This window comes from Ornithorhynchus anatinus, chromosome 4, assembly GCF_004115215.2.
Source record: "Ornithorhynchus anatinus isolate Pmale09 chromosome 4, mOrnAna1.pri.v4, whole genome shotgun sequence".
Lineage (NCBI taxonomy): Eukaryota > Metazoa > Chordata > Mammalia > Monotremata > Ornithorhynchidae > Ornithorhynchus > Ornithorhynchus anatinus.
In genome coordinates this window covers 103051699-103078646 of record NC_041731.1, presented here as the reverse complement: position 1 = coordinate 103078646, position 26948 = coordinate 103051699, and the positions used below count along the sequence as shown (strand labels likewise).

The following is a 26948-nucleotide window of genomic DNA, read 5'->3' as shown; positions in this document are numbered from 1 at the left end:
GTGCTCTGCACATAGTAAGCGCTCAATAAATACTAATGAATGAAGCTCTCCTGCCTTGTTTCATGATGAAGCTTGCACACCTGACACCTGCTGTAAAATGGACTCATTAAACGGAGTAAAAATCTCAGTGAAAATATTGATTTCGACAATTCCACGACAGAGAAATTTTTTTTTTATTACAAACTGTAAAGCTTTCAAATTCTTAAGGAAACACATTCAAATCTCAGATTAATACAAGAGCGAAGCAACTTCTTTGGCACAATATATAGCCTTTGTATGTACAGATACCCAATCCTATACTTTCTATACAAGTTGATCGTAGATTATCACCTTCTATTCCAACTCACACCCTGATGTGGGGTTTTTTTAGGCAATTTCTCTTCCTGCAGGTCCACCGTGGGCAGTTTTGGTTTAATTCTAACCGTTCATCGCTAATAAAAATGGAGGAAACCATGAAATGGGAGGTGAAAAACCAAAGAACATCAGGATAACTTTAAGTGACCATAGTCAACAAACATTTGTGGAGGGTTCCAACTATTTATTCCTTGCCTTGTAGAGTGAACTACGCCAGAACAATACACAGGATTGTAGATAATGACATCCTTCCTCCCAAATGTTCCCACATTTTCTTTCTTTACTGTGATGGAAATGCCTTGGTTAAAAATTATGGATGAATTTGACGGCTTTTCAAAGACTCTCTGCCAAGACATTACAAAACGCGCTAATTTTAGAGGCTGACCGCAATGAACTAAATGACGTTATTTTATCCTTTTGCAAAGGACCTGTTAGGGCTTGTTCTGAGTCCCTTAAGGGGGAGAGCTCAGATCTTGACAAACAGAATGTAATTCTACAAGAGCAACGAGAGAAATGGACCTAGATTTTCTTCAGGATTATTATAAAACTGTTCGGGTAACACATCAAAATTTCCATTTCCATTAGAACTTATTTTGAGAAGTGTGATTTAAAAAAAAAATAATCTCAAAAACGAAAGCACTTTACTAAAAATAAGATCTGTAAATGCATCTCAAACTCCCACCCCCTCTAAAATGAACATACAGTCGACAGTTCAACGTTAAAATTAAAAGTACAATACCTAACAAGATACTTGAGAACTTTTCCAGTATTTCCCACAGCACGGATTTCAAAGGCAGATACTGATTATCCAAAAAGCTTTTTAAAAAGTACTTTCCATTAAACCTCAAGGTAATAAAAATAAAAACATTAAAAAGCTCTTAAGCAGCAGGCTTTTACTTCAGTAGAAATGAAGGCTCCCTTGGGAAAATTGTATTACTATCTAAAATACCACAGATTTGGAAAACGTCTCATCTTTAATACCTTTAATGAAAAATCAAGCAAATGAGTTTGTGGTTTTGCACAGAGGTGTTTTAGCTAATCTTTAATATCTACAAAATTATACAAAAGAAAGATGCGTATTTAAGACTACCGGAAGAACTGAAATACCCAAGCACGAAAAGCTAATCTCACAACCGTTCATCATTTCCTTTACCCTCTTTGTCGTTCCCAAATACTTTAGCACAATGTAATGTTGATCATAATATTCAATACATGTCCCTTCACCAAAAATCCATTTCTTTTTTTAAGAAAAATTCTGCTTCCCACAAGTACTCTGCTTGATTTTTTTTTATAGGCGACCAACTATGGAATCTGGAAAAAAAAATAATATTCCTATAGTTCACTTGAAACTACAGGCAGTCCAGTAGCACACGAAGGACACAGAACTACGCTGAATCCATCCCTGCCTTTTTGTCTCTGTGGGGAAAATACCCCGAGTGCAACATCTTTAATTTCCAGTTATTCTTTCGCATTCTCTAGTTAGCAGCAGCTGATTTGACAGGGGGGAGGTAGGGAGACCGTTAGATTCAGCACAGAAACAATCAGGAAAGGTCACAAACCGGCGACCACCATCTATATTTACGCAACCACTCAACTCATTCAATCGTATTTATTAAGCGTTTACTGTGTGCAGAGCGCCGTACTAAGCGCTCGGGATGGTACAACAATGAGCAGGGACATTCCCTGCCCACGACGAGCTCACAGTCACCATCTAAATGTCTCAAATCCATCGCTGGGTGCCAATACTGCGTGCACACTGAAAGAAGCAATGGAAAACGGATGGAATTCCAAGTATCCCACTCTAATACGGAGTGCGTGGGGTGGAGGTGCGGACTGGGGAAGATGATGACTTGGGAGAATGAGATGGGTGGTGGAAAATTTCGACTTTGAAGCGCTTGCCAAAACCCACTAGCGGCTTTGATATATTCTTAAGATTGGCCGGTTTTTTGGTAAAGAAACATGTCTGAGCATTTCTGAATTTCAGCAAACTCACGCCTGGCTGCCATCACCCCCCCTTGCCTGAAAACTTTTAGGTCTTTTTCAGGATCTGAAGTTTAAAGATTTACATTGGATTCAATCTGTGTTTGTCAACACCTGATTGCAAATACCATGATTAGATCACAAAGTAACCTCCAGATCATATCATTTAAAGGGTCAGTGTGGCACACTGACCCTATAAATGAGGTTATCGCTGACTCTTCATTTAGATTAAATATGGCTTTTGGTTCTCAGTATTTTATTAACATTTAAGGCGCATCCCAAACGTTTAGGCCTCCGACAGCACACAAGAAACAGGTTTTTGCTCAAAGAACTGCTTACCTTCACCTCCCCCCGCCCCTCCAAATATCCGAAAATTTGGCCGTATTCTGCCCCATGACTATAGAAGTCTGTCAACATGAATCTACGTGTGAAATAAAGGTGATGGCAGATTACGTTGGCATTCTAGAATTTAGGTAAAATCATGAAGGTGACAAAACATGTACTAAGACTGGGGGAAAATGGAACCTCATCTGATGGAACTTAAAACCAGCGCTTTGTTTGGGAGAACAAAATTGCTCAGTCTTCAGAACAGTGTCTAGAAAAGCACAAGTCGAGCACATGCAGCATTAATAACCTCGGGACGGGTTTTCCAGAAGTGCACCCGGGCTCCTCACGCTTGGGAGATCACATTATGTAACAGTTGGATGGCACACTCCCTGCCCACCGGGAGTTTACAGTCTAAGGGGAGGAGGCAGACATCAATATACACGAATAAATTACGGATACGCACGTAAGTGCTGAGGGACTAAGAGTGGGGTGAATAAAGGATATGAGAATCCAACTGCATGTATTCGTCAATGTTTCGATGGAATTTTTAAAAAGCTGGATATCCTTTTGAAATAACCACGAAAACAATTCGAATCCATTTAATTATATTTATGCTTCCAGAAGAAAATTCAATGCCCGACACCGGGGCCTAGTCGCCAGGCCCGTGACTGGGAAAAATAACAAAAACTAGAAAGGATTTTTTTGGCGGCGCAGATTTGGGTTTTAAAATGGGTTTCCCCGGATACCGAACGTCCGGGGCCTAGTCGCCAGGCCCGTGACTGGGAAAAATAACAAAAACTACCAAGGATTTTTTTGGCGGCGCAGATTCGCGTTTTAAAATGGGTCTCCCCGGATACCGAACGTCTGAAAAAATACAACGGTAAAAAGTACGTTAAAACATGTACTCTTACCACTAACAGCAATTCTCTTTTCACTTATGGCAGTATTGACCCTCAGCTCACATCACTTACGCGCACCCCCCTGTACTTTACTATTTCCCCTACCTGCAATTTATTTCTAAGGTCCGTCTCCTCCGTAGACCGTAAGCATCTTGTGGGCAAGGGTCGCATCTACCGGCTCTAGTAACCGGTGTTTTCCCCAGCCCTCAGTACAGTGCTCTGCACAAGGTAAACAATAAATACCACCGATTAACCGAAGTATGTTATTTGGGGGCTCTCCGGAAGTCTTCAAAATAATAATGAACAGAGAAGAACGAAGAGCAAGACAAGATGAAGCGACACAACGGAATATGACCTCCGAACTCCTCTACTGGCGCGAAAGGAGAAAGAAAGAACAGACTGCATTAGAGGAGTCTGCTAGGCCCGGGAGAGCTGGACAAGAACGCCGAGGACGCTGGCCGCACCGTTAATTATGTGCAAAAACTGGCATTGGGACGAAATGCAGAATATCAGGAGGCTCACTCTCTCGGATCCTAGGCAAGTTAGCACTTACGCCGGTGTATCCGCTGTGGTTGAGATCCAGTCCTACTCAGTTCTCAGCCCGGGGGAGCCGTACAACCTCCGAGTGACACCTATCCCGCCTCGCCCCGCGCTCTCGACTTCTTCGGCCGGCCTTCTGATTGGTTCCCGCGACGCGGACCTCTCGGGGAAGATTTGACCGGGGTCGATCAGTTAAGAAGATTAAAAAAAAAACCAGGTCTATCCATCTATTTGGTCCTGCGGGAGTGTGAAAAAATACCCCCGGGCTGGGGGACGACTTGAAATTCTTGAAAATGTGCTCTCGTCATTCGGAGAAAGAACCACAAACGAAAACTGACTAATTACGTAGGTATGCTAACACGGGACTGTACACCGAAAGGACCTTTCACTTCTCTCTGAAACGAATGTGGTACTGGAAAGTGAAAAACGCTCAGCGCGGCAAGCCGGAACGCGACCTTAAGGGAAGGAAGAGATTGTCACTAGAATTTCCCGAAGATTCCTCGTCTTCCCTCTGCAGGTCCGGCGGGAGAGGCGGCGCTCCGGGCTCTCCGGGTCCGGGAAGAGTAGCTGAGGAAAACACAGCGTTCTCTGTTCTTCCTTCCTCCACGATGGGCAGATTCAACGAAGGGACGGTGGAAAAAAAAGTGGCGGTGCTGGACTCCCCTTCGGGATGATAAATTACAGTGGAGTCTCGGTCGTTTACATTTACAGAGCCGTTGGATTCGTCCGAGTGCGACCTGGAGAGGTTATTTGTTGCTCCGTAGGGAGAAGACAAACAGCTGCTATAGTTCAAACCTGAAAACACAAACAGAGCATTTCAGGGCTACCCATCGCAAGCTTCGCTAGCCAGCGCAACCTCCGGGCGTTCCTGGCGACGCCAACCTGGAACCTGGGACTGCGCTGCTCGGCCGCCGGTCCCGATTACGTTCTGCAAGTGAAATGTTTTAAGAGGAACCTTCCAAGCAGGGCAGCCCCGGTGGAGTCAGAGGATCTAATTTCAGCTCCGTTTCCTTACTTGCTGCGTAATTAACTTCTCTGCGCCTCGGTTTCCTCATCTGTACGACGGGGAAGGAATACCTCTTCACCCTCCCCCTTGGACTGCGTGCCACGGGTGGGACAGGGACCGCGTCTGATCCCATTTTCTTCTATCTACGCCAGTACATAGTACAGTCCCTGGCATGGAGTAGATTCCGCTAAAAACTTAAGGCCGCGTGGCTCAGTGGAAAGAGCCCGGGTTTGGGAGTCAGAGGTCATGGGTTCGAAGCCCAGCTCCGCCACTTGTCAGCTGTGTGACTGTGGGCGAGTCACTTCACTTCTCTGTGCCTCCGTTACCTCATCTGTAAAATGGGGATTAACTGTGAGCCTCACGTGGGACAACCTGATGACCCTGGATCTACCCCAGCGCTTAGAACAGTGCTCTGCACATAGTAAGCGCTTAACAAATACCGACATTATTATTATCTTCAAAGCTCTACTGAGCTAATCCCTAAGACTTCAGTGGGGAATACCAGCATACTAAAAAGCTTTCCAGTTGCTGTGCGATAACGGGGGCAAAAAGTCCAGTTCGGGACCGGCTCCTGAATGTGCCAGACACCGTACTAAGCACTGGGGCAGAGAGAAGCTAATAGGGTTGGCCACACTCCCTGTCCCACCTGGGGCTCACGGTCTTAATCCCTATTTCACCGATGAGGGAACTGAGGCCCAGATGAGAGAAGTGACTTGCCCAAGGTCACCCAGCAGACATGTGGCCGACCGAGGATTAGAAACCAGGTCCTCCTGACTCCTAGGCTCAAGCTCTACCCACCAGTGCTTCTCTTCCCCACTGCTTGGTACAGTGCTTTGCACACAGTGGCAGTCGGTAAATTCCACCGAATGAATACTTTGGAAAAACAAAACTTCTCCAGAAACTCCAGGCGAGGGTTCCTTTGAGGCCAGGGGTGGGGAAGGGCGTCTGTGCTTGTTCAGTGAGTTCATCTATTCAAGGTCCCACACTTCTGGGGGAAAACACTTTTTCCTACAGTAATGGCTTTCAGTTTCCCTCCCCGCAGTCCGGCCACTGGCAAGCCACCAGGAATTAATAATAATAATAATAACGTTGGTATGTGTTAAGCGCTTACTATGTGCAGAGCACTGTTCTAAGCGCTAGGGTAGATACAGGGTCATCGGGTTGTCCCACGTGAGGCTCACAGTTAATCCCCATTTCACAGATGAGGTAACGGAGGCACAGAGGAAGTGAAGTGACTCGCCCACAGTCACCCAGCTGACAAGCGGCAGAGCCGGGAGTCGAACCCATGACCTCTGACTCCGAAGCCCAGGCTCTTTCCACTGAGCCACGCTGCTTCCCCAGGGGAACTGGGAATGACGCTCTCGGATCTCGGCCTGCTGCCCTTCGTTCCCAGACCCCCGGCAGGAAAATCAGCCCGGGGTGGAAAGGGGATAGAGAAATCAGTCTCTCGCTGAGGCCAGTTGGGCATTTGGGGTTGGTGGCCTCAGGGGACGGAGTCGGGGTCCGTGCTGAGTGCCAGGCAAAGTGGCCCAATTGTGGTGCAGGTCTGCGTTAAGGGAATCGCCTCCAGTACTCAAACTAAAAAAAAAAACAAACCCCCAAACTTTCTCCCCATTCAGGAGCCGGTCCTGAATTGGACTTTTTGCCCGTTATCGCATATCGGGGGATTGTCCCCGGCATCACGACACCACACGTTTCTCCAGGCGCACGTGCACTGTAACGCCGTGGCATCTGGACTGGGCCGGAAGCCGGGCCCTCCGGGCTCCAGTCACTCCCCTTGATGTGCGGAGCAGGGGTCGGAGCCCCCCACAGAGAGGCCATTCTCCCTTCTCCCCCACCCACCCGACGGGGGCACAAAGCCACAGTTCAGGTGAGCCAAGGGCTCCCGCCCGAGTCGGTGTCCCTCCTTCCTGGAACACCCTAACCGGCCCCCGCCCCGAGCACCGGGCGCCAGCGGAAGCAAGCGGACGGGGCCTGGAAGAGGACGGGGACATCGCCAAGACCCGCCCTTTCCTCTCCGTCCAAACCGCTACCTTGTTAGTATAATCACTCATCCTATCCCAACTGGATGACTGCATCAGCCTTCTTTCTGATCTCCCAACCTCCTGTCTCTCCCCACTTCATTCCACTGCCCGGGTTATCTTTCTACAGAAACGCTCCGGGCACGTGACTCCCCTCCTCAAAAACCTCCAGCGGTCGCCTATCAACCTTCGCGTGAAACAAAAACTCCTCACTCTTGGTTTCAAAGCTCTCCATCCCCTTGCCCCCTCCTACCTCACCTCCCTTCTCTCCTACTGCCCGCCCCGTACGCTCCGCTCTTCTGCCGTTCACCTCCTCACGGCCCCAGGTTCGCGCCGGGCCCACGTCCTCCCGCTGTCCTGAAATATCCTCCCTCTTCACCTCCGCCAAACTAACTCTCTTCCCCTCTTTAAAGCCCTACGGAGAGCTCACCTCCTCCAGGAGGCCTTCCCAGACTCAACCCCCCCCCCCCGGCTCCTCTTCCCCTCCCCATCGCCCCTACTTCCTCCCTTTGCTCTACCCCGTCCCCTCCCCACGGCACTTGTGTATATATGTATGCACATATTTATTTTATTATTTCATTTATTTCATTCACGATGCATATATATCTATAATTCCATTTATTTATATTGACCCTAGTGATGCCTGTCTACTTGTTTCGCTTTGTGTCTGTCTCCCCGTTCTAGACTGTGAGCCCGTTGTTGGGTAGGGATTGTCTGTTGCCAGATTGAACTTTCCCAGCGCTCAGCACAACGCTCTGCACCCGGTAAGCGCTCAATAAATACGACTGAATGAATGAATGTAAGCTTTAGATCGTCATCTCATTGTGGACGGGGAATGTTCTACCGTACTCTCCCAAGTGTTCGGTACGGTGCTCCGCACACAGTATGTGCTCAATAAATACGACTGACTGAGGAGGGAGCGCGCGAGCGGAGGCCGGGGTGGGGTGTGGCGGGGAGGACAGGGCCTCTGCTCTTGCACGGCAACTCTCTAATAACAGTAATAATAATGATGGTATTTGTTAAGCGCTTACCATGTGCCAAGAACTGTTCTAAGCACTGGGGTAGATACAAGGTAATCAGGTTGTCCCAGGTGAGGCTCACTATCCCCATTTTACAGATGAGGTCACTGAGGCACAGAGAAGGGAAGTGACCTGCCCAAGGTCGCACAGCAGGCAAGTGGCGGGGCCGGGAAGGGCCGACGGAGGAGGACTTTTCCTTCAAATGGGGCCGAGTTGCGGCCCGTTCCAGTTGACTTCCCAGGCCGCTCCGCCTCCCTCCGACCACCCCAGCTCCCAAACTCCCGGTATTCGCCTTGAAGCCCTCCAGTCGATGTCCCGGCAGCACTCCAATGTCAAAACCTCCAGCGTTGCTGCCCTTTCTCCCCCAGGCTGGCCTTAAAGGTCACCCCAAACTTCCAAGTGGTGCCTGGAAAGGCCAAAAGCCAGTGTGCTCTTTTTAATCCCAATTTAATACAAAGAAAATTCCAGAGACGAACCTTAAACCATCGCCACCATTGGAAGGAGCCAATTACGACAACTTTAATCGCTCGCTTTTCTTATTTCATCAGCCACGGGGCCATAAAGGGAACTCACAGAGCCACCTGGTCCGGTCCCCTGCCTCCAGGCAGGTGAGTGATTAAACGTTTTAAAAGCTCCTTCCCACTTCCAGCGTTATTTCGACCGAATGACAACTTACCTTTGAGATATTTAAGTTTGATATTTTTGAGTTTCAGCACTTCATCTGTAATCCTTTCTAACAGGAAATTCTGTGTTTTCTCCCGCCGAATGGATTCGATTAAGGTATCCAGTCCCTTGGGGTTTTCTTGCAAATAATCCAACAGCTTCCCGGCTCTTTTATTACTTGAGGTTTGGCAAGAAATTTCTTCCGTGTCCTCTCTAGTAAGGATTTTCTTGGACCGCAGGTAATCAAAATGTCTCTCGGCTATGATTTTGTTACATAACGTCGGCCGCAACGTTTCTAAAGCCTAAAAGACAAAACACGCTTGGAGTTATTTTGTTCCGACATCTAAGCAGGTCCTTCACGGAGACATGCGGTGAGAGCTACGCTACTACTTTATCTTTCATTAATACGCCAGTGCCTGAAGCAGAAAAGACGCCAGTGCTGATTTAAAAATACCCCGGATTCAGAACGACCGTAATACGTAAAATCCAGCGTTACTTCCTGCAATAAATGTGACACAGCCCAGGAGTCGTTAGCCCTGTCCGACCTCCTGCCCGACTGCAGAAGCAGCGAGGCCTAGCGAAAAGAGCGCAGGCCTAAGAGTCGGAGGACCTGAGTTCTAATCCCGCCTCTGCCGCCTGTCTGCTCCAATCACTGCGCTTCTCTGGGCCTCGATTATCTTTTCTGCCAAATGGGGATTCGATACTTACACCGTGAGCGCCAGGGGACAGCACCCGACCTGATTACCTTGTAACAGGTGGAGTCAGTCGGTCAAGTCAATCACATTTATTGAGTGCTTACTGCGTGCAAAGCACTGTACTAAGCGCTTAGGAAAGGACGATAGAGAAGCAGCGTGGCGCAGTGGATCGAGCACGAGCCCGGGAGTGGGAAGGTCATGGGTTCTAATCCCACCTCGGCCACTTGTCTGCTCTGTGGCCTTGGGCAAGTCACTTCTCTGTGCCTCAGTTACCTCATCTACTTGTTCATTCCGACTTGTTCATTCCAAGCGCTTAGTACAGTGCTCTGCACATAGTAAGCGCTCAGTGAATACTATCGAATGAATCCTCTATAAAATGGGGGTGAAGCCGGTGAGCCCCCGGCCGAACAGGGACCGTGTCCAACTTGATTAGCTTGAACCTGCCCCGGCGTTTAGTACGGTGCCTGGCATATAGTAAGAGCTTAACCAACACCACAATAATTATATAACGATACACGGACATTCCCTGCCCTCAGTGACCTTACCGTCTTACACACGGTAACCCTTTAATGAATACCATTAAAAAATAAATTACCGCTGGAAAATCAACTTCCTCCCGCTCCTCTTGCATGGTTCCGTCTCCACTGCGCCCTGTTCAGTTTCAAACTGTTCAGACTCGATTCCCCCCTGCGGATCTGTCTCCCCTCAGCCCTCCTCTTACTTAGGTGACAATGTGGCTCTTATCACCTAAGTAAGCAGCAGGCTAATTCATTCAATAGTATTTATTGAGCGTTTACTATGTGCAGAGCACTGTACTAAGCGCTTGGAATGTACAAATCGGTAACAGATAATAATAATAATAACGTTGGTATTTAAGCGCTTACTATGTGCAGAGCACTGTTCTAAGCGCTGGGGTAGACACAGGGGAATCAGGTTGTCCCACGTGGGGCTCACAGTATTCATCCCCATTTTACAGACGAGGGAACTGAGACCCAGAGAAGTGAAGTGACTTGCCCACAGTCACACAGCTGACAAGTGGCAGAGCTGGGATTTGAACTCATGACCCCGGCCTCCAAAGCCCTTGCTCTTTCCACTGAGCCCTGCCCTTTGACGGGCTTACGGGCTAATCTCTCCCCACAGATGCCAGCGGTCTCTGGCGGGGAGGGACCCGGCTGCCGAGACGGGAGCCACCGGGCCGGGAGGTAGGAGGTGCGGTCAAACCGAGGCAAGGGGGCAGGGTGGGATCCGGGAATCTGGGAAGCAGGTGAAGCATTCGGCCGCCCTCACCTGTCGTTTTAAGGAGAACGGTCCACGCTGGGCACCCGGGTCTCTTTCGCGGGCTCCCCCTCGGCCTCCCACCCCTTAACTTTGGGAGTCCCTCCAGGCTCGGTTCCTGGTCCCCTTCTTTTCTCCATCTACGCCCACTCCCTCGGAAAACTCATTCGCTCCCCCGGCCCCAACTACCAACCTTAGGTGGACGATTCCCAAATCCCAAATCCGGCCCCGATCCGCTCCCCTCCTCTGCGGTCTCGCATTTCCTCCCGCCTTCAGGACAACTCTGCGCCTCAAACTGAACATGTCCAAAACACACCTTTCATTCATTCGATAGTATTTATTGAGCGCTTACTAAGCTGCAGAGCACTGTACTAAGCGCTTGGGATGAACAAGTCGGCAACAGACAGAGACGGTCCCCGCCGTTTGACCGGCTTACCCTGCCCCGTCACCGACAGCACCACCATCCTCCCTAGGTCACAAGGCGGATTATCCTCAATATCAATCGATCGCATTTATTGAGCGTTCACTATGTGCAGGACACGCTACTAAGCGCTTGGGAGAGTACCACAGCATTATAGCAGATACGTTCCCTGCCCACAGCGAACTTGAGAGACTAGAGGGAGCGACAGGCAGTAACACGAATTAAATGAGTAATTTATAATATATAAAGACATGGTACATACGGGCTTTGGGGTTGGGGACTGAAGTGCATAGACACGGGAGGGAGAGCGAGCGGGGGAAAAGAGGGCTTAATCGGGGAAGGCTTCCTGAAGGAGATGCGACCTCAGCGATGCTTTGAAGGTGGACAGAGTGGTGGTCTGGCGTATACGGGGGGGGGGGGAGGAGCTCCAGGGAAGGGGGAAGATAATAATAATAAATAAAAATAACCAATAATAATGTTGGTATTTGTTAGGCGCTTACTAGGTGCAGAGCACTGTTCTAAACGTTGGGGGAGATACAGAGTCATCAGGTTGTCCCACGTGAGGTTCACAGTCTTCATCCCCCTTTTACAGAAGAGGTAACTGAGGCCCAGAGAAGTGACTTGCCCACAGTCACCCAGCTGACAAGTGGCAGGGCCGGGCTTCGACCCCGTGACCTCCGACTCCAAAGCCCGGGCTCTTTCCACTGAGCCACGCTGCTTCTGTTGTACTGTACCCTCCCAAGCGCTGAGTACAGTGCTCTGCATATATTAAGCGCTCAATAAATACGGCTGAATAGACGAGATCAGGGCACAGCGAGGAAGCCTGGCGCTACGGGGGCGGAGTAAGCGGGAGGGTAGTTGAGGCAGGAGGGGCCGAGCTGCTTGAGGGCTTTAAAGGCAATGGTGACGAATCTCCGTTTGATGCGGAGGTGGCTGGGCGGCCACGGGAGGTTCTCGAGTGGGGGACGTGAACTGAACGTTTTTTTGATAAATGATTCGTGCGGCAGGGTGAAGTACGGATTGGAGTGGGGAGAGACAGGAGGCGGGGAGATCTGCAAGGAGGCTGATGCAGCGATCGAGGAGGGACAGGATACGCGCTTGGAGCGAGTGAGCCCTTCTGCATCGCCCTGACATGACCCTTTTATTCATCCCCTCTCCCAGACCCACAGCACTTACGTCATTTATTTATATCAATAATAATGTTGATACTGGTTAAGCGCTTGCTACGTGCCAGGAATTGTTCTAAGCGCCGGGGTAGATACAGGGTAATGAGGTTGCCCACGTGGGGCTCACAGTCTTCATCCCCCTTTTACAGATGAGGTCACTGAGGCGCCGAGAAGTGACTTGTCACACAGCTGCCGGGTGGCGGAGCCGGGATTAGAACCCGTGACCCCCGACTCCTAAGCCCGGGCTCTTTCCACGGAGCCACGCTGCTTCTCTAATGACTGTCTCCCCCTCTAGACCAGAAGCTCGTTGTGGGCAGGGAATGTGTCTGTTTATTGTTATACCGTACTCTGTGTGCTCTGCACCCAGTAAGCGCTCAATAAACACGACTGAGACATCTGCCTAAAATTGGCTGAGCCGTCATTTCTGCTACAAAAGATGCTTCCTCTACATAATTACATCGCAATACCTCGGGAGCATTTTTCCCCAGCTACAAGGTTGTTCTGACTGAACATGATCTGCAAGTCATCTCAACGGGAGAAGCAGTGTGGCTCAGTGAAAAGAGCGTGGGCTTCGGAATCAGAGGTCACGGGTTCGACTCCCGGCTCTGCCACTTTCATTCAATAGTATTTATTGAGCGCTTACTATGTGCAGAGCACTGTACTAAGCGCTTGGAACGAACGAGTCGGCAACAGATAGAGACGGTCCCTGCCGTCTGACGGGCTTACGGTCTAATCGCTTGTCAGCTGTGTGCCTGTGGGCAAGTCACTTAACTTCTCTGTGCCTCAGTTATCTCATCTGTAAAATGGGGATTTATCTGTGAGCCTCACGTGGGACAAACTGATTACCCTGTATCTGCCCCAGCGTTTAGAACAGTGCTCTGCACATAGTAAGCGCTTAACAAATACCAACATTCTTAAGGAGACGCGGAGTAAGAAAAATACGTTGAACACACACAGGCATGGCCATAGCCAAGGCAGGACACACCTACATTATCCAGCTCTGCCTCAATCTTCCTGTGTGATTTTTTTTTTTTTATTTTGCAATTTACAGTATTCGATAGAGAATCAATCAATTAACTTATTCGTGGAGCCCTTACCCTTTGCGGAGCCAAAAACAAGAATGAGTGTGCGCTCTTCTAAGGGCCAGGGAAGAAGATAATGGAGGCTAAATTAAACTCGGCCTCTAATCTTTTGGGATTCACCATCTAAGAGCGGCCCTTGTGTAAAGATTGAAATCATAAGGCTAAATGGGCAGGGAACCTCTCTGCTAATTCTCTTGTATTCACTCATTCAATAGTATTTATTGAGCGCTTACTATGTGCAGAGCACTGTACTAAGCGCTTGGAATGAACAAGTCGGCAACAGATAGAGACAGTCCCTGCCGTTTGACGGGCTTACGGTCTAATCGGGAGAGAAAGACAGACGAGAACAATGGCAATAAATAGAGTCGAGGGGAAGAACGTCTCGTAAAAACGATGGCAAATAAATAGAATCAGGGTGATGGACATCTCATTAAATAAAATAAATAGGGTGATGAAGATATATACAGCCGAGCGGACGAGTACGGTGCCGAGGGGGTGGGAAGGGAGAGGGGGAGGAGCAGAGGGAGATGGGGGGAAAAGAGGATTTAGCTGCGGAGAGGTGAAGGGGGGGTGGTAGAGGGAGTAGAGGGAGAAGAGGAGGGAGCTCAGTCTGGGAAGGCCTCTCGGAGGAGGTGAGTTTTAAGTAGGGATTTGAAAAGGGGAAGCCAAGCAATTACAACAGCGCTCTGCACACAGTAAGCTTTCAATAAACACCACTGATGGAATGATGGGCCTAAGAAAATTTGAGATTTGGATAGAAAAACGTTAGTCACGGAGCTGACTTCAGACAATCAACGTCTAACCCTCGAATTTCCATTAATCAATGGTTACTACGTGACTTTCCAAAAACGGAAAACACGAGGTCCTTCAGGAGTCTCAGTTCTCCAATTTGCGGGGTGTTTTTTTTTTTTAATTAAACCATTCAAATGAGTAAACAGTTTTAGAAAGTGCACACTTTAGTTCTTTTTGTCTTTCCCACCCAGTCAGGTCAGATGATGCGACAAAGCTCTACACTGATAATTTAGCTCACAATACCTTCCCCACTGGAGACAATCTCACACTACAGTGACCTGTTTTGTTTTCCTGTCTGCCTCCCCCTTTTATTCAATAGTATTTAGATTGTGAGCCGGTCGTTGGGCAGGGATTGTCTCTATCTGATGGCGAATTGTGCTCAGTACAGTGCTCTGCACATAGTAATAGTTCGAATCCCGGCTCTGCCACTTGTCAGCTGTGTGGCTGTGGGCAAGTCGCTTCACTTCTCTGGGCCTCAGTGACCTCATCTGTCAAATGGGGATTAACTGTGAGCCTCACATGGGACAACCTCATTCCCCTGTATCTCCCCCGGCGCTTAGAACAGTGCTCTGCACAGAGTAAACGCTTAACAAATACCAACATTATTACTATTATAGTAAAAGCTCAAGAAATACAAGTGAGCTTAATCCATTTCGTTTTCTGCAGAGTGGACAGAGCACTGGAGTGACAAAAACAAAGACCCAGATGACGAGGTGAGGAAATCCTAATTAAACTGGGATCCCTCAGAGCAAATCTGACTGGCTGGTCAGTGGGAACGGAAACAGAGCAGGTGCTCTAATGAGTTCTGCCCGCCGCTGCTCCATTTCTAAAAACAGCAACACACCATGTTTACCTTTCCTACATGTTTTTGCATGTTCTTAATAACTGCCAATAATTCTCTACGCCACGCAGAAAAACTAAGATTCAGGTTTTTCAGAGTGACAATTCATTCATTCAATAGTATTTATTGAGCGCTTACTGCGTGTTATTAGGGGAAGCGGCGTGGCTCGGTGGAAAGAGCCCGGGCTTGGGAGTCAGAGGTCATGAGTTCGACTCCCGGCTCTGCCACTTGTCAGCTGTGTGACTGTGGGCAAGTCACTTCACTTCTCTGGGCCTCAGTGACCTCATCTGTAAAATGGGGATTAATTGTGAGCCTCACGTGGGACAACCTGATTCCCCTGTATCTCCCCCAGCGCTTAGAACGGTGCTCTGCAGAGAGTAAGCGCTTAACAAATACCAACATTAAAAACAGCAACGCACCATGTTTACCTTTCCTACATATGAGAAGCAGCGTGGCTCACTGGAAAGAGCATGGGCTTTGGAGTCAGAGGTCATGGGTTCGAACCCTGGCTCTGCCTCTTGCCAGCTGTGTGACTTTGGGCAAGTCACTTAACTTCTCATTGCCTCAGTTCCCTCATCTGTAAAATGGGGATTAAGACTGTGAGCCCCACGTGGGATAACCTGATTCCCCTGTGTCTACCCCAGCGCTTAGAACAGTGCTCGGCACATAGTAAGCGCTTAACAAATACCAACATTATCATTATTATATTTTTGCATGTGCTTAATAACTGCCAATAATTCTCTATGCCACGTAGAAAAACTAAGATTCAGGTTTTTCAGAGTGACCATTCATTCAATAGTATTTATTGAGCGCTTACTAGGTGCAGAGCACTGTACTAAGCACTTGGAATGGACAATTCGGCAACAGATAGAGACCATCCCCGCCCAATGACGGGCTCACAGTCTAATCGATCACCAGCAACATCCATTCGTCCCTCACGGTAACCAGAAACCTCACCTTTTACTGTGAAACTATTGATCCAGACATATATTAACGCCTGTCCTCCCCTCTAGACTGTAAGTTCGTTGTGGGCAAGGAATGTGTCTGTTAGATTGTACTCGCCAAAGTGCTTAGTATAGTGCTCTGCACACAGTAAGCACTCAATAAATGATTTATTGAGCATTTACTCGGTGCAGGGCACTGTAATGAGCATCTGGAAGAGTATAATACAACAGAGTTGATCGGCATTCTCTTAAAGACGAGAAGGGGGACAAGGTGAGTGTAATAAATAAATAACAGACGCTGTGGGGCTGAGGGAGGAGTGAAGAAAGGGTGCAAAGGCGACACAAAAGGAAGTGGCAGAAGAGAAAATGAGGGCTTTGTTAGGGGGAAGGCCTTTTGGAGACGTAGTTTTAATACGGCTTTGAAGGTGGGGAGAGCGACGGTCTGTCGGACGGGAGGAGCGAGGGCGTTCCGGAACAGAGGCAGGGTGCGGGCGAAGGGCTGCGGCCAGATAGCGTGGCTCGGTGGAAAGAGCCCGGGGCCTGGGAGTCAGAGGTCGTGGGTTCTGATCCCGGCTCCGCCACCTGCCTGCTGTGTGACCTTGGGCAAGTCACTTCACTTCTCTGTAGCTCCGCAAAATGGGGATTGACACTGTTAGCCCCGCATGGGGACAACCTGATGACTCTGTATCTACCCCGGCGCTTACAACAGACAGAGTAAGCCCTTAAATTCCATAATTAGTCTTAATGATGGGATCGAGGTGTGGTGAGCAGGTTACCATTCGAGGAGCAGAGCGTGCGGACGGGACTGCAGCGGAAGAGCGGGGCCCGGGCAGTGTGGTTGAACGGTTCCAAGGACACTCCATCCTCCAGTAGGATGGATGGTGTTGGGTGGGATGGTGTCAGAGGTTTCCTCGAGCCTCTGGGGCTAACCCTATCCGTTCACGCCTATCCCGCCGTCGACCCCTGGCCCACGTCCTCCCGCTGTCCTGGAATGTCCTCCTTCCTCACCTCCGCCCAACTCTCTTCCCCTCTTCCAAACCCTAGAGCTCACCTCCTCCAGGAGGCCTTCCCAGACTGAGCTTCCCCTTTTCCCTCTGCTCCCTCCCCCTCTCCCCCTTCACCTCCCCTCAGCTAAGCCCCCTTTCCCTCTGCTCTTCCCCCTCTCCCTTCCCCTCCCCTCACCACTGTGCTCAACTTTATATATTATTTATTACCCTCTTTATTTTGTTTAATGAGATGTACATCACCCTGATTCTATTTGCTATTGTTTTTATGACACGTTCTTCCCCTCGACTCTATTTATCGCCATTGTTCTCGTCTGCCCGTCTCCCCCGATTAGACCGTGAGCCCGTCAAAGGGCAGGGACTGTCTCTATCTGTTACCGATCTGTACATTCCAAGCGTTTAGTACAGTGCTCTGCACATAGTGAGCGCTCAAATACTATTGAATAAATACTACTGAATGAATTCTGTTCATCGTGATTATGTTGTCTTGTTTTTGTCTGTCTCCCCCGATTAGACTGCCAGCCCGTCAATGGGCAGGGATGGTCGCTGTTGCCGAATTGTCCATTCCAAGCGCTTAGTACAGTGCTCTGCACATAGTAAGCGCTCAATAAATACTATTGAATGAATGAATAACCCACGCTGCCTCTTCTTTGTTTCTAGGACGGCGGCAGACAACTCGGGGCTACCTGCTGCAGTATAACCGGGGGAGGAGTCAACTCTGCCATGCCCTCTCGCTCTCAAAGTTCGCACGCTGACGCTTTCCCCAGGGATAGGGCGCCCAAACAGGCGGGCCCCGCTCCGTTCCTTAGGCCGTCCCCGCTTCGGCGTTGGCGAGAAGGGAAGGGGCAGGAACTGCCCAGCACAGCGTTGAACAGCTGAATAATAATAATAATAATGTTGGCATTTGTTAAGCGCTTGCTATGTGCAGAGCGCTGGTCTAAGCGCTGGGGGAGATACAGGGTCATCGGGTTGTCCCACGTGAAGCTCACAGGCTTCATCCCCATTTTACAGGATGAGGTAACTGAGGCACAGAGAAGCGACTCGCCCACAGTCACGCAGCTGACAGGTGGCAGAGCCGGGATTCGAACCCATCCCTGTGAACAACTCAAATAGCAGCACCGGGTGGGAGAGAAGATGGAGCCATGGGGGGAAAACAATCTGGAGGGAGAAGGGGGAGGGGAAGACTCAGCCACAGGCCCTTTTTTGTGTTTAAATAAAAAAAAGATGATAAAATAAAGGGTTTAAAATATATTGATAGATTTTAGATCACTTGAAGGTAAAGGTAATGCATAGTGCACAATATATTTCTTAATATCCTATATTTTAAACTATGAATTTGACCTCAGACTGTTTGTTTTGTTCTGTTTCGCTGTCTGTCTCCCCCGATTAGACTGTAAGCCCGTCAATGGGCAGGGACTGTCTCTATCTGTTGCCTTGTTCATTCCAAGCGCTTAGTACAGTGGTCTGCACATACTAAGCGCTCAGTAAATACTATTGAATGAAATACTACTGAATGAACCTGCTACCGATTTGTACGGTCCAAGCACTTAGTACAGTGCTCTGCACATAGTAAGCGCTCAATAAATACTATTGAATGAATGAATGATCGATCTCTGTTGCCGAACTGTACATTCCAAGCGCTCAGTACAGTGCTCTGCACATAGTAAGCGCTCAATAAATACGACAATGAATGAACCAACGTCAGCATAGTCAGCATTTACAATATCCAGTGCCTGGAAATTTGCGTAAAAATAGGCTATCTGAGCCCTGGTCCAAAAACTGACCCCTCCATTGTCCCAGTGAGAAAACTGGTTCCGACTCTGCCTTCTAACTTTTAAACAGATCTTTGGGGGATCCAAATGTGTCGGAATTCCAAAGCCGGTCTATTTTCATGAAATCAAAAGTCCCCGGGTTTTTCTTTTATACGATTCCCACGCAGACCTCATTAGAGGAAAATACTTCCAGAACCGTGTTTCTTTCTAATATCCAAAATATTCCTAATATAGTCCTAATATATATCCAAAACATCCAAATGCACCTGAGCCCCTTTCAAAGCTAGAAACGACGGCTAAAAGTTCTGTGTCCTTTCCACCGTGAGCTCTCGGCGGGCACGGCCGGACTCTGTGACCCTTCTAAGTTCCCCAGCTTGGCTCAGTTCAGCGGTCTGCTCAGAGTGGAAACCGAATACTTGAGGTCGAGAATGATAGATCATCTCTTGGAGAACCGACCGACGAGCAAACACCAGCCCCGGGGGCCGGCACTTTTTCTCTTTAAAACCACCGGATGTTAAGTATCACAGTATCACTCACTCTTCCGGGTCTGAAGCGACAAATAATGTTCTGCGCGTGAAAAGCAAAGGCGAAAAAAAAATGAAAGCAATCGTGACAAGGCACGTCTTTATAGCAATTATTCGGGAGCCCACTGCCTGGCACATAGTAAGTGCGTTAATAAATACCATACTTCTTAGGAGATGATAATGTCGGCATTTGTTAAGCGCTTACTATGTGCAGCGCACTGTTCTAAGCGCTGGGGGAGACACAGGGTGATCAGGTTGTCCCACGTGGGGCTCACAGTCTTCATCCCCATTTTACAGATGAGGGAACTGAGGCACAGAGCAGTGAAGTGACTTGCCCACAGTCCCACAGCTGACAAGTGGCAGAGCCGGGATTCAAACCCACGACCTCTGACCCCCAAGTCCGTACTCTTTCCACTGAGCCACGCGAGCTGGCAACTCTATAATCATTCTATAGTATTTATTGAGCGCTTACTAAGGGCAGAGCACTGTACTAAGCGCTTGGAATGGACAATTCGGCAACAGATAGAGACAATCCCTGCCTACCGACGGGCTTACGGTCTAACTGGGGGAGACAGACTGACGAAGAACAAGACAACTTAATCACGAGAAAGTTTCTGCCCCAGCGAAGCAGGGTTCCAATTCAACTCCAATGCCCCCGAAGTCAGTTTTAAGTTGAATTCAAGCTCCTCGACTTCCCCACAAAGTTGAAATTTAAGCTCCTCGATTGCCAGAAGTTGAATTTTAAGCTCCTCGATTTCCCCACAACTTCTGGGGAGATGAAAAGATAAATAAATAAGCTCATTTGAAAATGAGTAGGAGTCTGCTCACCAGGGGAATTCCTTAGGTTTGACCCCTCCCATTGCAACTGCAATCGAATGTCGCTCCCCTCCCGGGCAAAGGGCAGCTATCACACTCCCCCAGCACTGACCCATACACTCCTCCTCCCCGCCCAGCGCACCCCCTTTTATTTTCAACGAAGCAGTTTTGAAAGCGGGCGGTGTCCACCGGCCAAAGGTTGGGCCGCTCAACTCGCCGCGGGCCTACTCGTTCGTTCAATAGTATTTATTGAGCGCTTACTCTGGGCAGAGCACTGTACTCGGCGCTTGGAATGGACAATTCGGCCACAGATAGAGACAATCCCTGCCCAACGAGGGGCTCACAGTCTAATCGGGGGAGACGGACGGACAAAAACAAGACGGCTTAATCACGATAAAGAGAATGAAGGGGACGCACACCTCATTAACAAAATAAATAGGGGAATAAAAATATAGACAAATGAGCAGAGTGCGGAGGGGAGGGAAAGGGAGAGGGGGAGGAGCAGAGGGAAAAGGGGAAGCTCAGTCTGGGACGGCCTCCATCCGCTCTCCTCCGACCCAAAGGTGCTTAAATTCAGTACCCGACTGCTCCAATACTTGAGAAGCAGCGTGACTTGGTGGACTGAGCGAGGCCCTGGGTTCCAGTCCCGCCTCCGTTACCCGTTAGCCGCGCGACCCCGGGCAAATCACTTCTCGGGTCCTCGGTTTACCTCATCTGTGAAAAATGGGGACTAAGACTGTGAGCCCCACGTGGGGCAGGGACCGTGTCCAGATGAGACCGTGAGCCCGTCATCGGGCAGGGACGGTCTCCATCTGTTGCCGAATTGTCCATTCCAAGCGCTTAGTACAGTGCTCTGCACAGAGTAAGCGCTCAATAAATACGACTGAATGAACGAATGACCTTGTATCTACCCCAGCACTTAGAACAGTGCTTGGCCCCTAGTATTTAACAAGCATCATCATTATTATAAATATTAAGGCCAGATCCGTCATTTATCTATATCCATGTCTGCCTCCCCCTCTAGACTGGAAGCGCCTTGGGGGCAGGGAAGGCGCCCATTCATTCGATAGTATTCATTGAGCGCTTACTATGTGCAGAGCACCGTACTAAGCGCTTGGAATGTAAAATCCGGCTACAGATAGAGACCGTCCCCGCCCAGCGACGGGCTCCCCGTCTAAAAGGGGGAGACGGACGGCAGAACAAGGAGTCAGGCATCAATACCATCCAAACAGATAAACAGAGAAGCAGCGTGGCTCCGTGGAAAGAGGCCGGGCTTGGGAGTCAGAGGTCATGGGTTCGAATCCCGGCCCTGCCACTTGTCAGCTGGGTGACCGTGGGCAAGTCACTTCACTTCTCTGGGCCTCAGTCCCCTCATCTGAAATATGGGGATTAACTGTGAGCCTCACGTGGGACCACCTGATGACCCTGTATCTCCCCCCGCGCTTAGAACAGCGCTCTGCACATAGTAAGCGCTTAACAAATACCAACATTAGAATTGTCCATTCCAAGCGCTTAGTCCAGTGCTCTGCACATAGTAAGCGCTCAATAAATACTACTGAATGAACGATTATCTATATACACATACCACCTCGGTTGCCAGGCACGCTCCCAGGCGCTTAATACAGTGCTCCGCACTCGTTCAATCGCATTTATTGAGCCCTGACTGGGCAGAGCACTCTAAGCCGCACACAGCGAACGTTCAATAAATACCACCGATCGACTGATGGCAAATTCAGCCCAGGCCGGAGGGCAACCCGGGGCCGGCGGAGACGGAGAGGGAAGGGGAAGAGGGGGAGAAATGGAAGGAGAGGGAGGGCGGCTGAGAAAGGGCTCCCGGACCCCTGCCCGCGGCCTGAGGTCGGGCGAGGCTCGCCTGGGGTCGGCGGCTAAGCCGAGCAGGGCGTCCTGGGGCCTGGCGCAGGGGCGGCCGCCCCCTCTCTCCTCCTCATTTCGGGGTCCCGGCCCGGGACCCTCCTCACTGCTTCCCCCTCCGTCTCCCACGAGGTACGGGGGTCTTCTTTTTTAAAATAAAAAAATATACCCAAAAAATGATATTTCTGCTAAGCGCTTCCTACGGGCCGGGCACTGTACTAAATGCAAGTCTTTCTAGACTGTGAGCCCGTTCGTTGTTGGGCTGGGATGGTCTCTATCTGTTAGCCATCTGTCCATTCCAAGCGCTTAGTCCAGTGCTCTGCACAGAGTAAGCGCTCAATAAATACGACTGAATGAACGACTGCCACCATCTGTTGCCGAGCTGAGCGGTCCAAGCGCTTAGTACGGTGCTCTGCCCACAGTAAGCGCTCAAGAAATAGGATCGAGCCAGTGAAGTTGGCGGTTGGGCAGCCCCGGTCCCACATGGGGCTCACAGTGTTAAGAGGGAGAACAGGGGTGGGATTTGTTAAGCACTTACTACGCGCCGGACACTGTACTAAGCGCCAGGGTGGATACAAGCAAGTCGGGCAGCGTGGCCCGGTGACAAGAACACGGACTCGGGAGTCAGAGATCGTGGGTTCTAATCCCCCTCTGCCACTTGTCACCTGTGTGACTTTGGGCAAGTCACTTCACCGGGCCTCAGGTACCTCATCTGTAAAATGGGGATTACGACTGCGAGCCTCACACGGGACACCCTGCCGACCTTGTATCCACCCCAGCGCTTAGAACGGTGCTCGGCACGGAGTAGGGGCTTCGCAAATACCATCAGTGTGATAGACTCCTTGTCCCACATGGGGCTCACAGTCTCAATCCCCATTTTACAGATGAGGGAACTGAGGCCTGGAGCAGTGAAGAGACTTCCCCAAGGTCACCCAGCAGACAGGTGTCCAAACCAACGGGTTATCTCCACCCAGCGCTTAGTACAGTGCCTATCACATACTAAGTGCTTCACAGATATAACAACAACAACAACAGTAAGGGGCCGAGCTGCGATTACAGCCCGAGACCTTATGACTTCCAGGCCACTCTGCCAAAATGCCCCTTTTACAGTTGAGGAAACCGAGGTACTGAGAAAAATGATAATGAGGTCATTGAAGCGCCTACTATGTGCGAAGCACTGTTCTAAGCGCTGGGAGGATACAAGGCCATCAGGTTGTCCCACGTGGGGCTCCCAGGCTTCATCCCCATTTGGCAGATGAGGGAACTGAGGCCCAGAGAAGTGAAGTGACTCGCCCTCGGTCACAGAGCTGACAGGCAGGGGAAGCCGGGATTCGAACCCACGCCCTCTGACTCCCGAGCCCGGCCTCTTTCCACTGAGCCACGTGAAGTGACCGGTCCAAGGTCACACAGCTTGCACCTGGCAGGCTTGGGATGGGAACCCAGGTCCTTCGGGCTCCCAGACCGGAGCTCTTCCCCCTCCCCCTCATGGCCTTATGGCAAGAGCCTGGGCCTGGGGGTCGGAAGGTCACGGGTTCTAATCCCCACCCCGTCCCTCGTCTGCTGTGGGACCCTGGGCAAGTCGCGCAGCTTCTCTGGGCCACGGTTACCTCATCCGGAAAACGGGGATTCATTCAGTCATTCAATCGTATTTATTGAGCGCTTACTCTGTGCAGAGCACTGGACTAAGCGCTTGGGATGAACGAGTCGGCAACAGATAGAGACGGTCCCTGCCCTCTGACGGGCTCACGGTCCGATCGGGGGAGACGGGCAGACGAGAACGATGGCGAGAAATAGAGTCGAGGGGAAGAACGTCTCGTAAAAACGACGGCGACTAGACAGAATCGAGGCGATGTACATCTCATTAACGAAATAAATAGGGTGACGAGAATATATACAGTTGAGCGGACGAGTACGGCGCTGAAGGGATTGCAACTGTGAGCCCCAAGTGGGACAACCTGATGACCCTGTATCCACCCCAGTGCTTAGAACAGTGCTCGGCACAGAGTAAGCGCTTAGCAAATACCACAAAGATAATCAGTAATAATTCTGATCCCGATTCTGCCCCTTGTCTGCTGCGGGACCTTGGGCAAAGTCACTTAAACTGCTCTGTGCCTCAGTGTAGAGAAGCAGCGTGGCTCAGTGGAAAGAGCACGGGTTTTGGAGTCCGAGGTCGTGAGTTCGAATCCCGGCTCTGCCACTTGTCAGCTGGGGGACTGTGGGCAAGTCACTTCGCTTCTCGGGGCCTCAGTGACCTCATCTGCAAAATGGGGATGAAGACTGGGAGCCCCACGTGGGCCAACCTGATTCCCCTGTGTCTACCCCAGCGCTTAGAACGGTGCTCGGCACATAGTAAGCGCTTCACAAATACCAACGTTATTATTATTCCCTCATCTGTAAAATGGGGATTAAGCCTGTGAGTCCCAAGTGGGACAACCTGATCACCCTGTCTCTATCCCAGGGTTTAGAACAGTGCTTGGCACAGGGTAAGGGCTTAAAAAATAGCCATGTCATGATGATGATTCCCTGGGCCTCAGTGACCTCATCTGGAAAATGGGGATGAAGACCGCGAGCCCCAAGTGGGACAACCTGATCACCTTGGGTCTCCCCTAGTGAGAGAGAGGCAGCTAAGAGGGGCAGCGTGGCTCGGTGGGAAGAGCACGGGCTTGGGAGTCAGAGGTCATGAGTTCGAATCCCGGCTCTGCCACTTGTCAGCTGGGGGACTGTGGGCAAGTCACTTCACTTCTCTGTGCCTCAGTTCCCTCATCTGTAAAATGGGGATTAAGACTGTGAGCCCCACGTGGGACAACCTGATTCCCCTGTGTCTACCCCAGCGCTTAGAACAGTGCTCGGCACATAGTAAGCGCTTTACAAATACCAACATTATTATTATTAGTGCTTAGAACAGTGCTTGGCACAGAATGAAACACCAATATGATGATGATGATGATGATGATGATGATGATGAAGCAGCGTGGCTCAGTGGAAAGAGCCGGGCTTGGGACTCAGAGGTCATGGGTTCGAATCCCAGCTCTGCCGCTTGCCAGCTGTATGACTGTGGGCAACTCACTTCACTGGGCCTCAGTTCCCTCATCTGTAAAATGGGGATTAAGACTGTGAGCCTCAGGTGGGACAACCGGATGACGCTGTATCTCCCCCTGCGCTTAGAACAGTGCTCTGCACATAGTAAGCGCTTAACAAATACCAACGTTACGCGATTAGTCCAGTGCTCTACACATAGTAAGCACTTAAACGCCAACATTAAGCGCTCAGTATAGTGCTCTGCACATAGTAAGCGCTTATCAAATGCCAACATTAAGCGCTCAGTCCAGTGCTCTGCACATAGTAGCTACTTAACAAATGCCAATAATAAGCGCTCAGTCCAGTGCTCTGCACATAATAAGCGCTTAACAAATACCAACATTAAGCGCTTAGTGCAGCGTTCTGCACATAGTAAGAGCCTAACAAACGCCAATATTAAGCGCTCAGTCCAGTGCTCCGCACGACTGCTCAACAAATACCAACAGTAAGCGCTCAGTGCAGTGTTCTGCACATAGCAAGCGTTTAACAAATGTCAATATTAAGGGTTCAGTCCAGTGCCCTGCACAGAGTAAGCGTTTAACAAATACCAACAATAAGCGCTTAGTGCAGCGCTCTGCACAAAGTAAGCGCCTAACAAATGCCACCATTAAGGGATCAGTCCAGTGCTCTGCACAAAATAAGCGCTTAACAAATACCCACATTAAGCGCTCGGTTCAGTGTTCTGTACATAGTAGGCGCTTCACAAACGCCAATATTAAGCGCTCATTCTAGTGCTCTGCACATAGTAAGCGCTTCACAAACGCCAACATTAAGCGCTCAGTCCAGCGCTCTGCACACAGTAAGCGTTTAACCAATACCAACATGAAGCGCTCAGGACATAGTAAGCGCCTAACAAAAGCCAACATTAAGGGCTCAGTCCAGCGCTCTGCATGTAGTAGACGCTTAACAAACGCCAACATGAAGCGCTCAGTCCTCACTGGAAAGAGCACGGGCTTTGGAGTCAGAGGTCATGGGTTCGAACCCCGGCTCTGCCACTTGCCGGCTGTGTGACTTTGGGCAAGTCACTTCACTTCTCTGGGCCTCAGTTCCCTCATCTGTAAAATGGGGATGAAGACTGTGAGCCCCACGTGGGACAACCTGATTCCCCTGTGTCTACCCCAGCGCTTAGAAAAGTGCTCGGCACATAGTAAGCGCTTAACAAATACCAACATTATTATTATTAGTAAGCGCCTAACCAATACCGACATTAAGCGCTCAGTCCAGCGCTCTGCACATAGCGAGCGTTTAACACATACCAACATGAAGCGCTCAGTCCATAGTAAGCGCTTAACACATACCGACATGAAGCGCTCAGTCCATAGTAAGCGCTTAACAAATACCGACATGAAGCGCTCAGGACACAGTAAGCGCCTAACCAACGCCAACATTAAGCGCTCAGTCCAGCGCTCTGCACATAGCGAGCGTTTAACACATACCAACATGAAGCGCTCAGGACACAGTAAGCGCCTACCAAATGCCAACATGAAGCGCTCAGCCCAGCGCTCCGCACGTAATAGGCGCTTCACGAGCGCCAACATGAAGCGCTCAGCCCAGCGCCGTGCACATAGTAGGCGCTCACTGAGCCCCCCCCTGAGTGACGGACTGAGGAGGGCGGGGCTCGGTGACGTCATCATCGGGGGGGGGGGGGGGGGATCCGGGCCGGTCCCGCGCGGGAGGCCCCGGCCGCGCCGCCGCCCCCGCCCCCGCCCCCGCCCCCGCCCCCGGCCAGGCAGGCGAGACCCCGCGCCGCTCACCTCCTTCTTCACCTCGGCCATGTCCTCCTCGGTCAGCGCCCGCCCGCACGGCTCCATGGCGGAGGCAGGAAGCGCCCGCCCTTCCGGGGACCGAGGCCGCCGC

At 50.2% G+C, this 26948-nt stretch overlaps 1 protein-coding gene across 1 annotated transcript; it reads right to left on the bottom strand.

Annotated features, from left to right (window-relative positions):
* Window positions 1–154: 154 nt before the first annotated feature.
* On the bottom strand, window positions 155–26948 carry BCL10 (BCL10 immune signaling adaptor). The gene is made up of 3 exons (XM_029063062.2): window positions 26846–26948; window positions 8823–9111; window positions 155–4895 (listed from the first exon to the last, which is right to left on the bottom strand). The coding sequence occupies exons 1-3, from the start codon at window positions 26900–26902 to the stop codon at window positions 4531–4533; spliced, it is 711 nt and encodes a 236-aa protein (XP_028918895.1). The 5' UTR covers window positions 26903–26948; the 3' UTR covers window positions 155–4530.

Excerpts from the sequence above, each read along its gene's own strand:
- BCL10 (XM_029063062.2), bottom strand. The coding sequence starts at position 26,902 with ATGGAGCCGTGCGGGCGGGCGCTGACCGAGGAGGACATGGCCGAGGTG. Across the intron at positions 9,112-26,845 it reads TGGCCGAGGTGAAGAAGGAG|GCTTTAGAAACGTTGCGGCC; the intron begins GTGAGCGGCGCG and ends TTTGTCTTTTAG. Across the intron at positions 4,896-8,822 it reads CAAACTTAAATATCTCAAAG|GTTTGAACTATAGCAGCTGT; the intron begins GTAAGTTGTCAT and ends TTGTGTTTTCAG.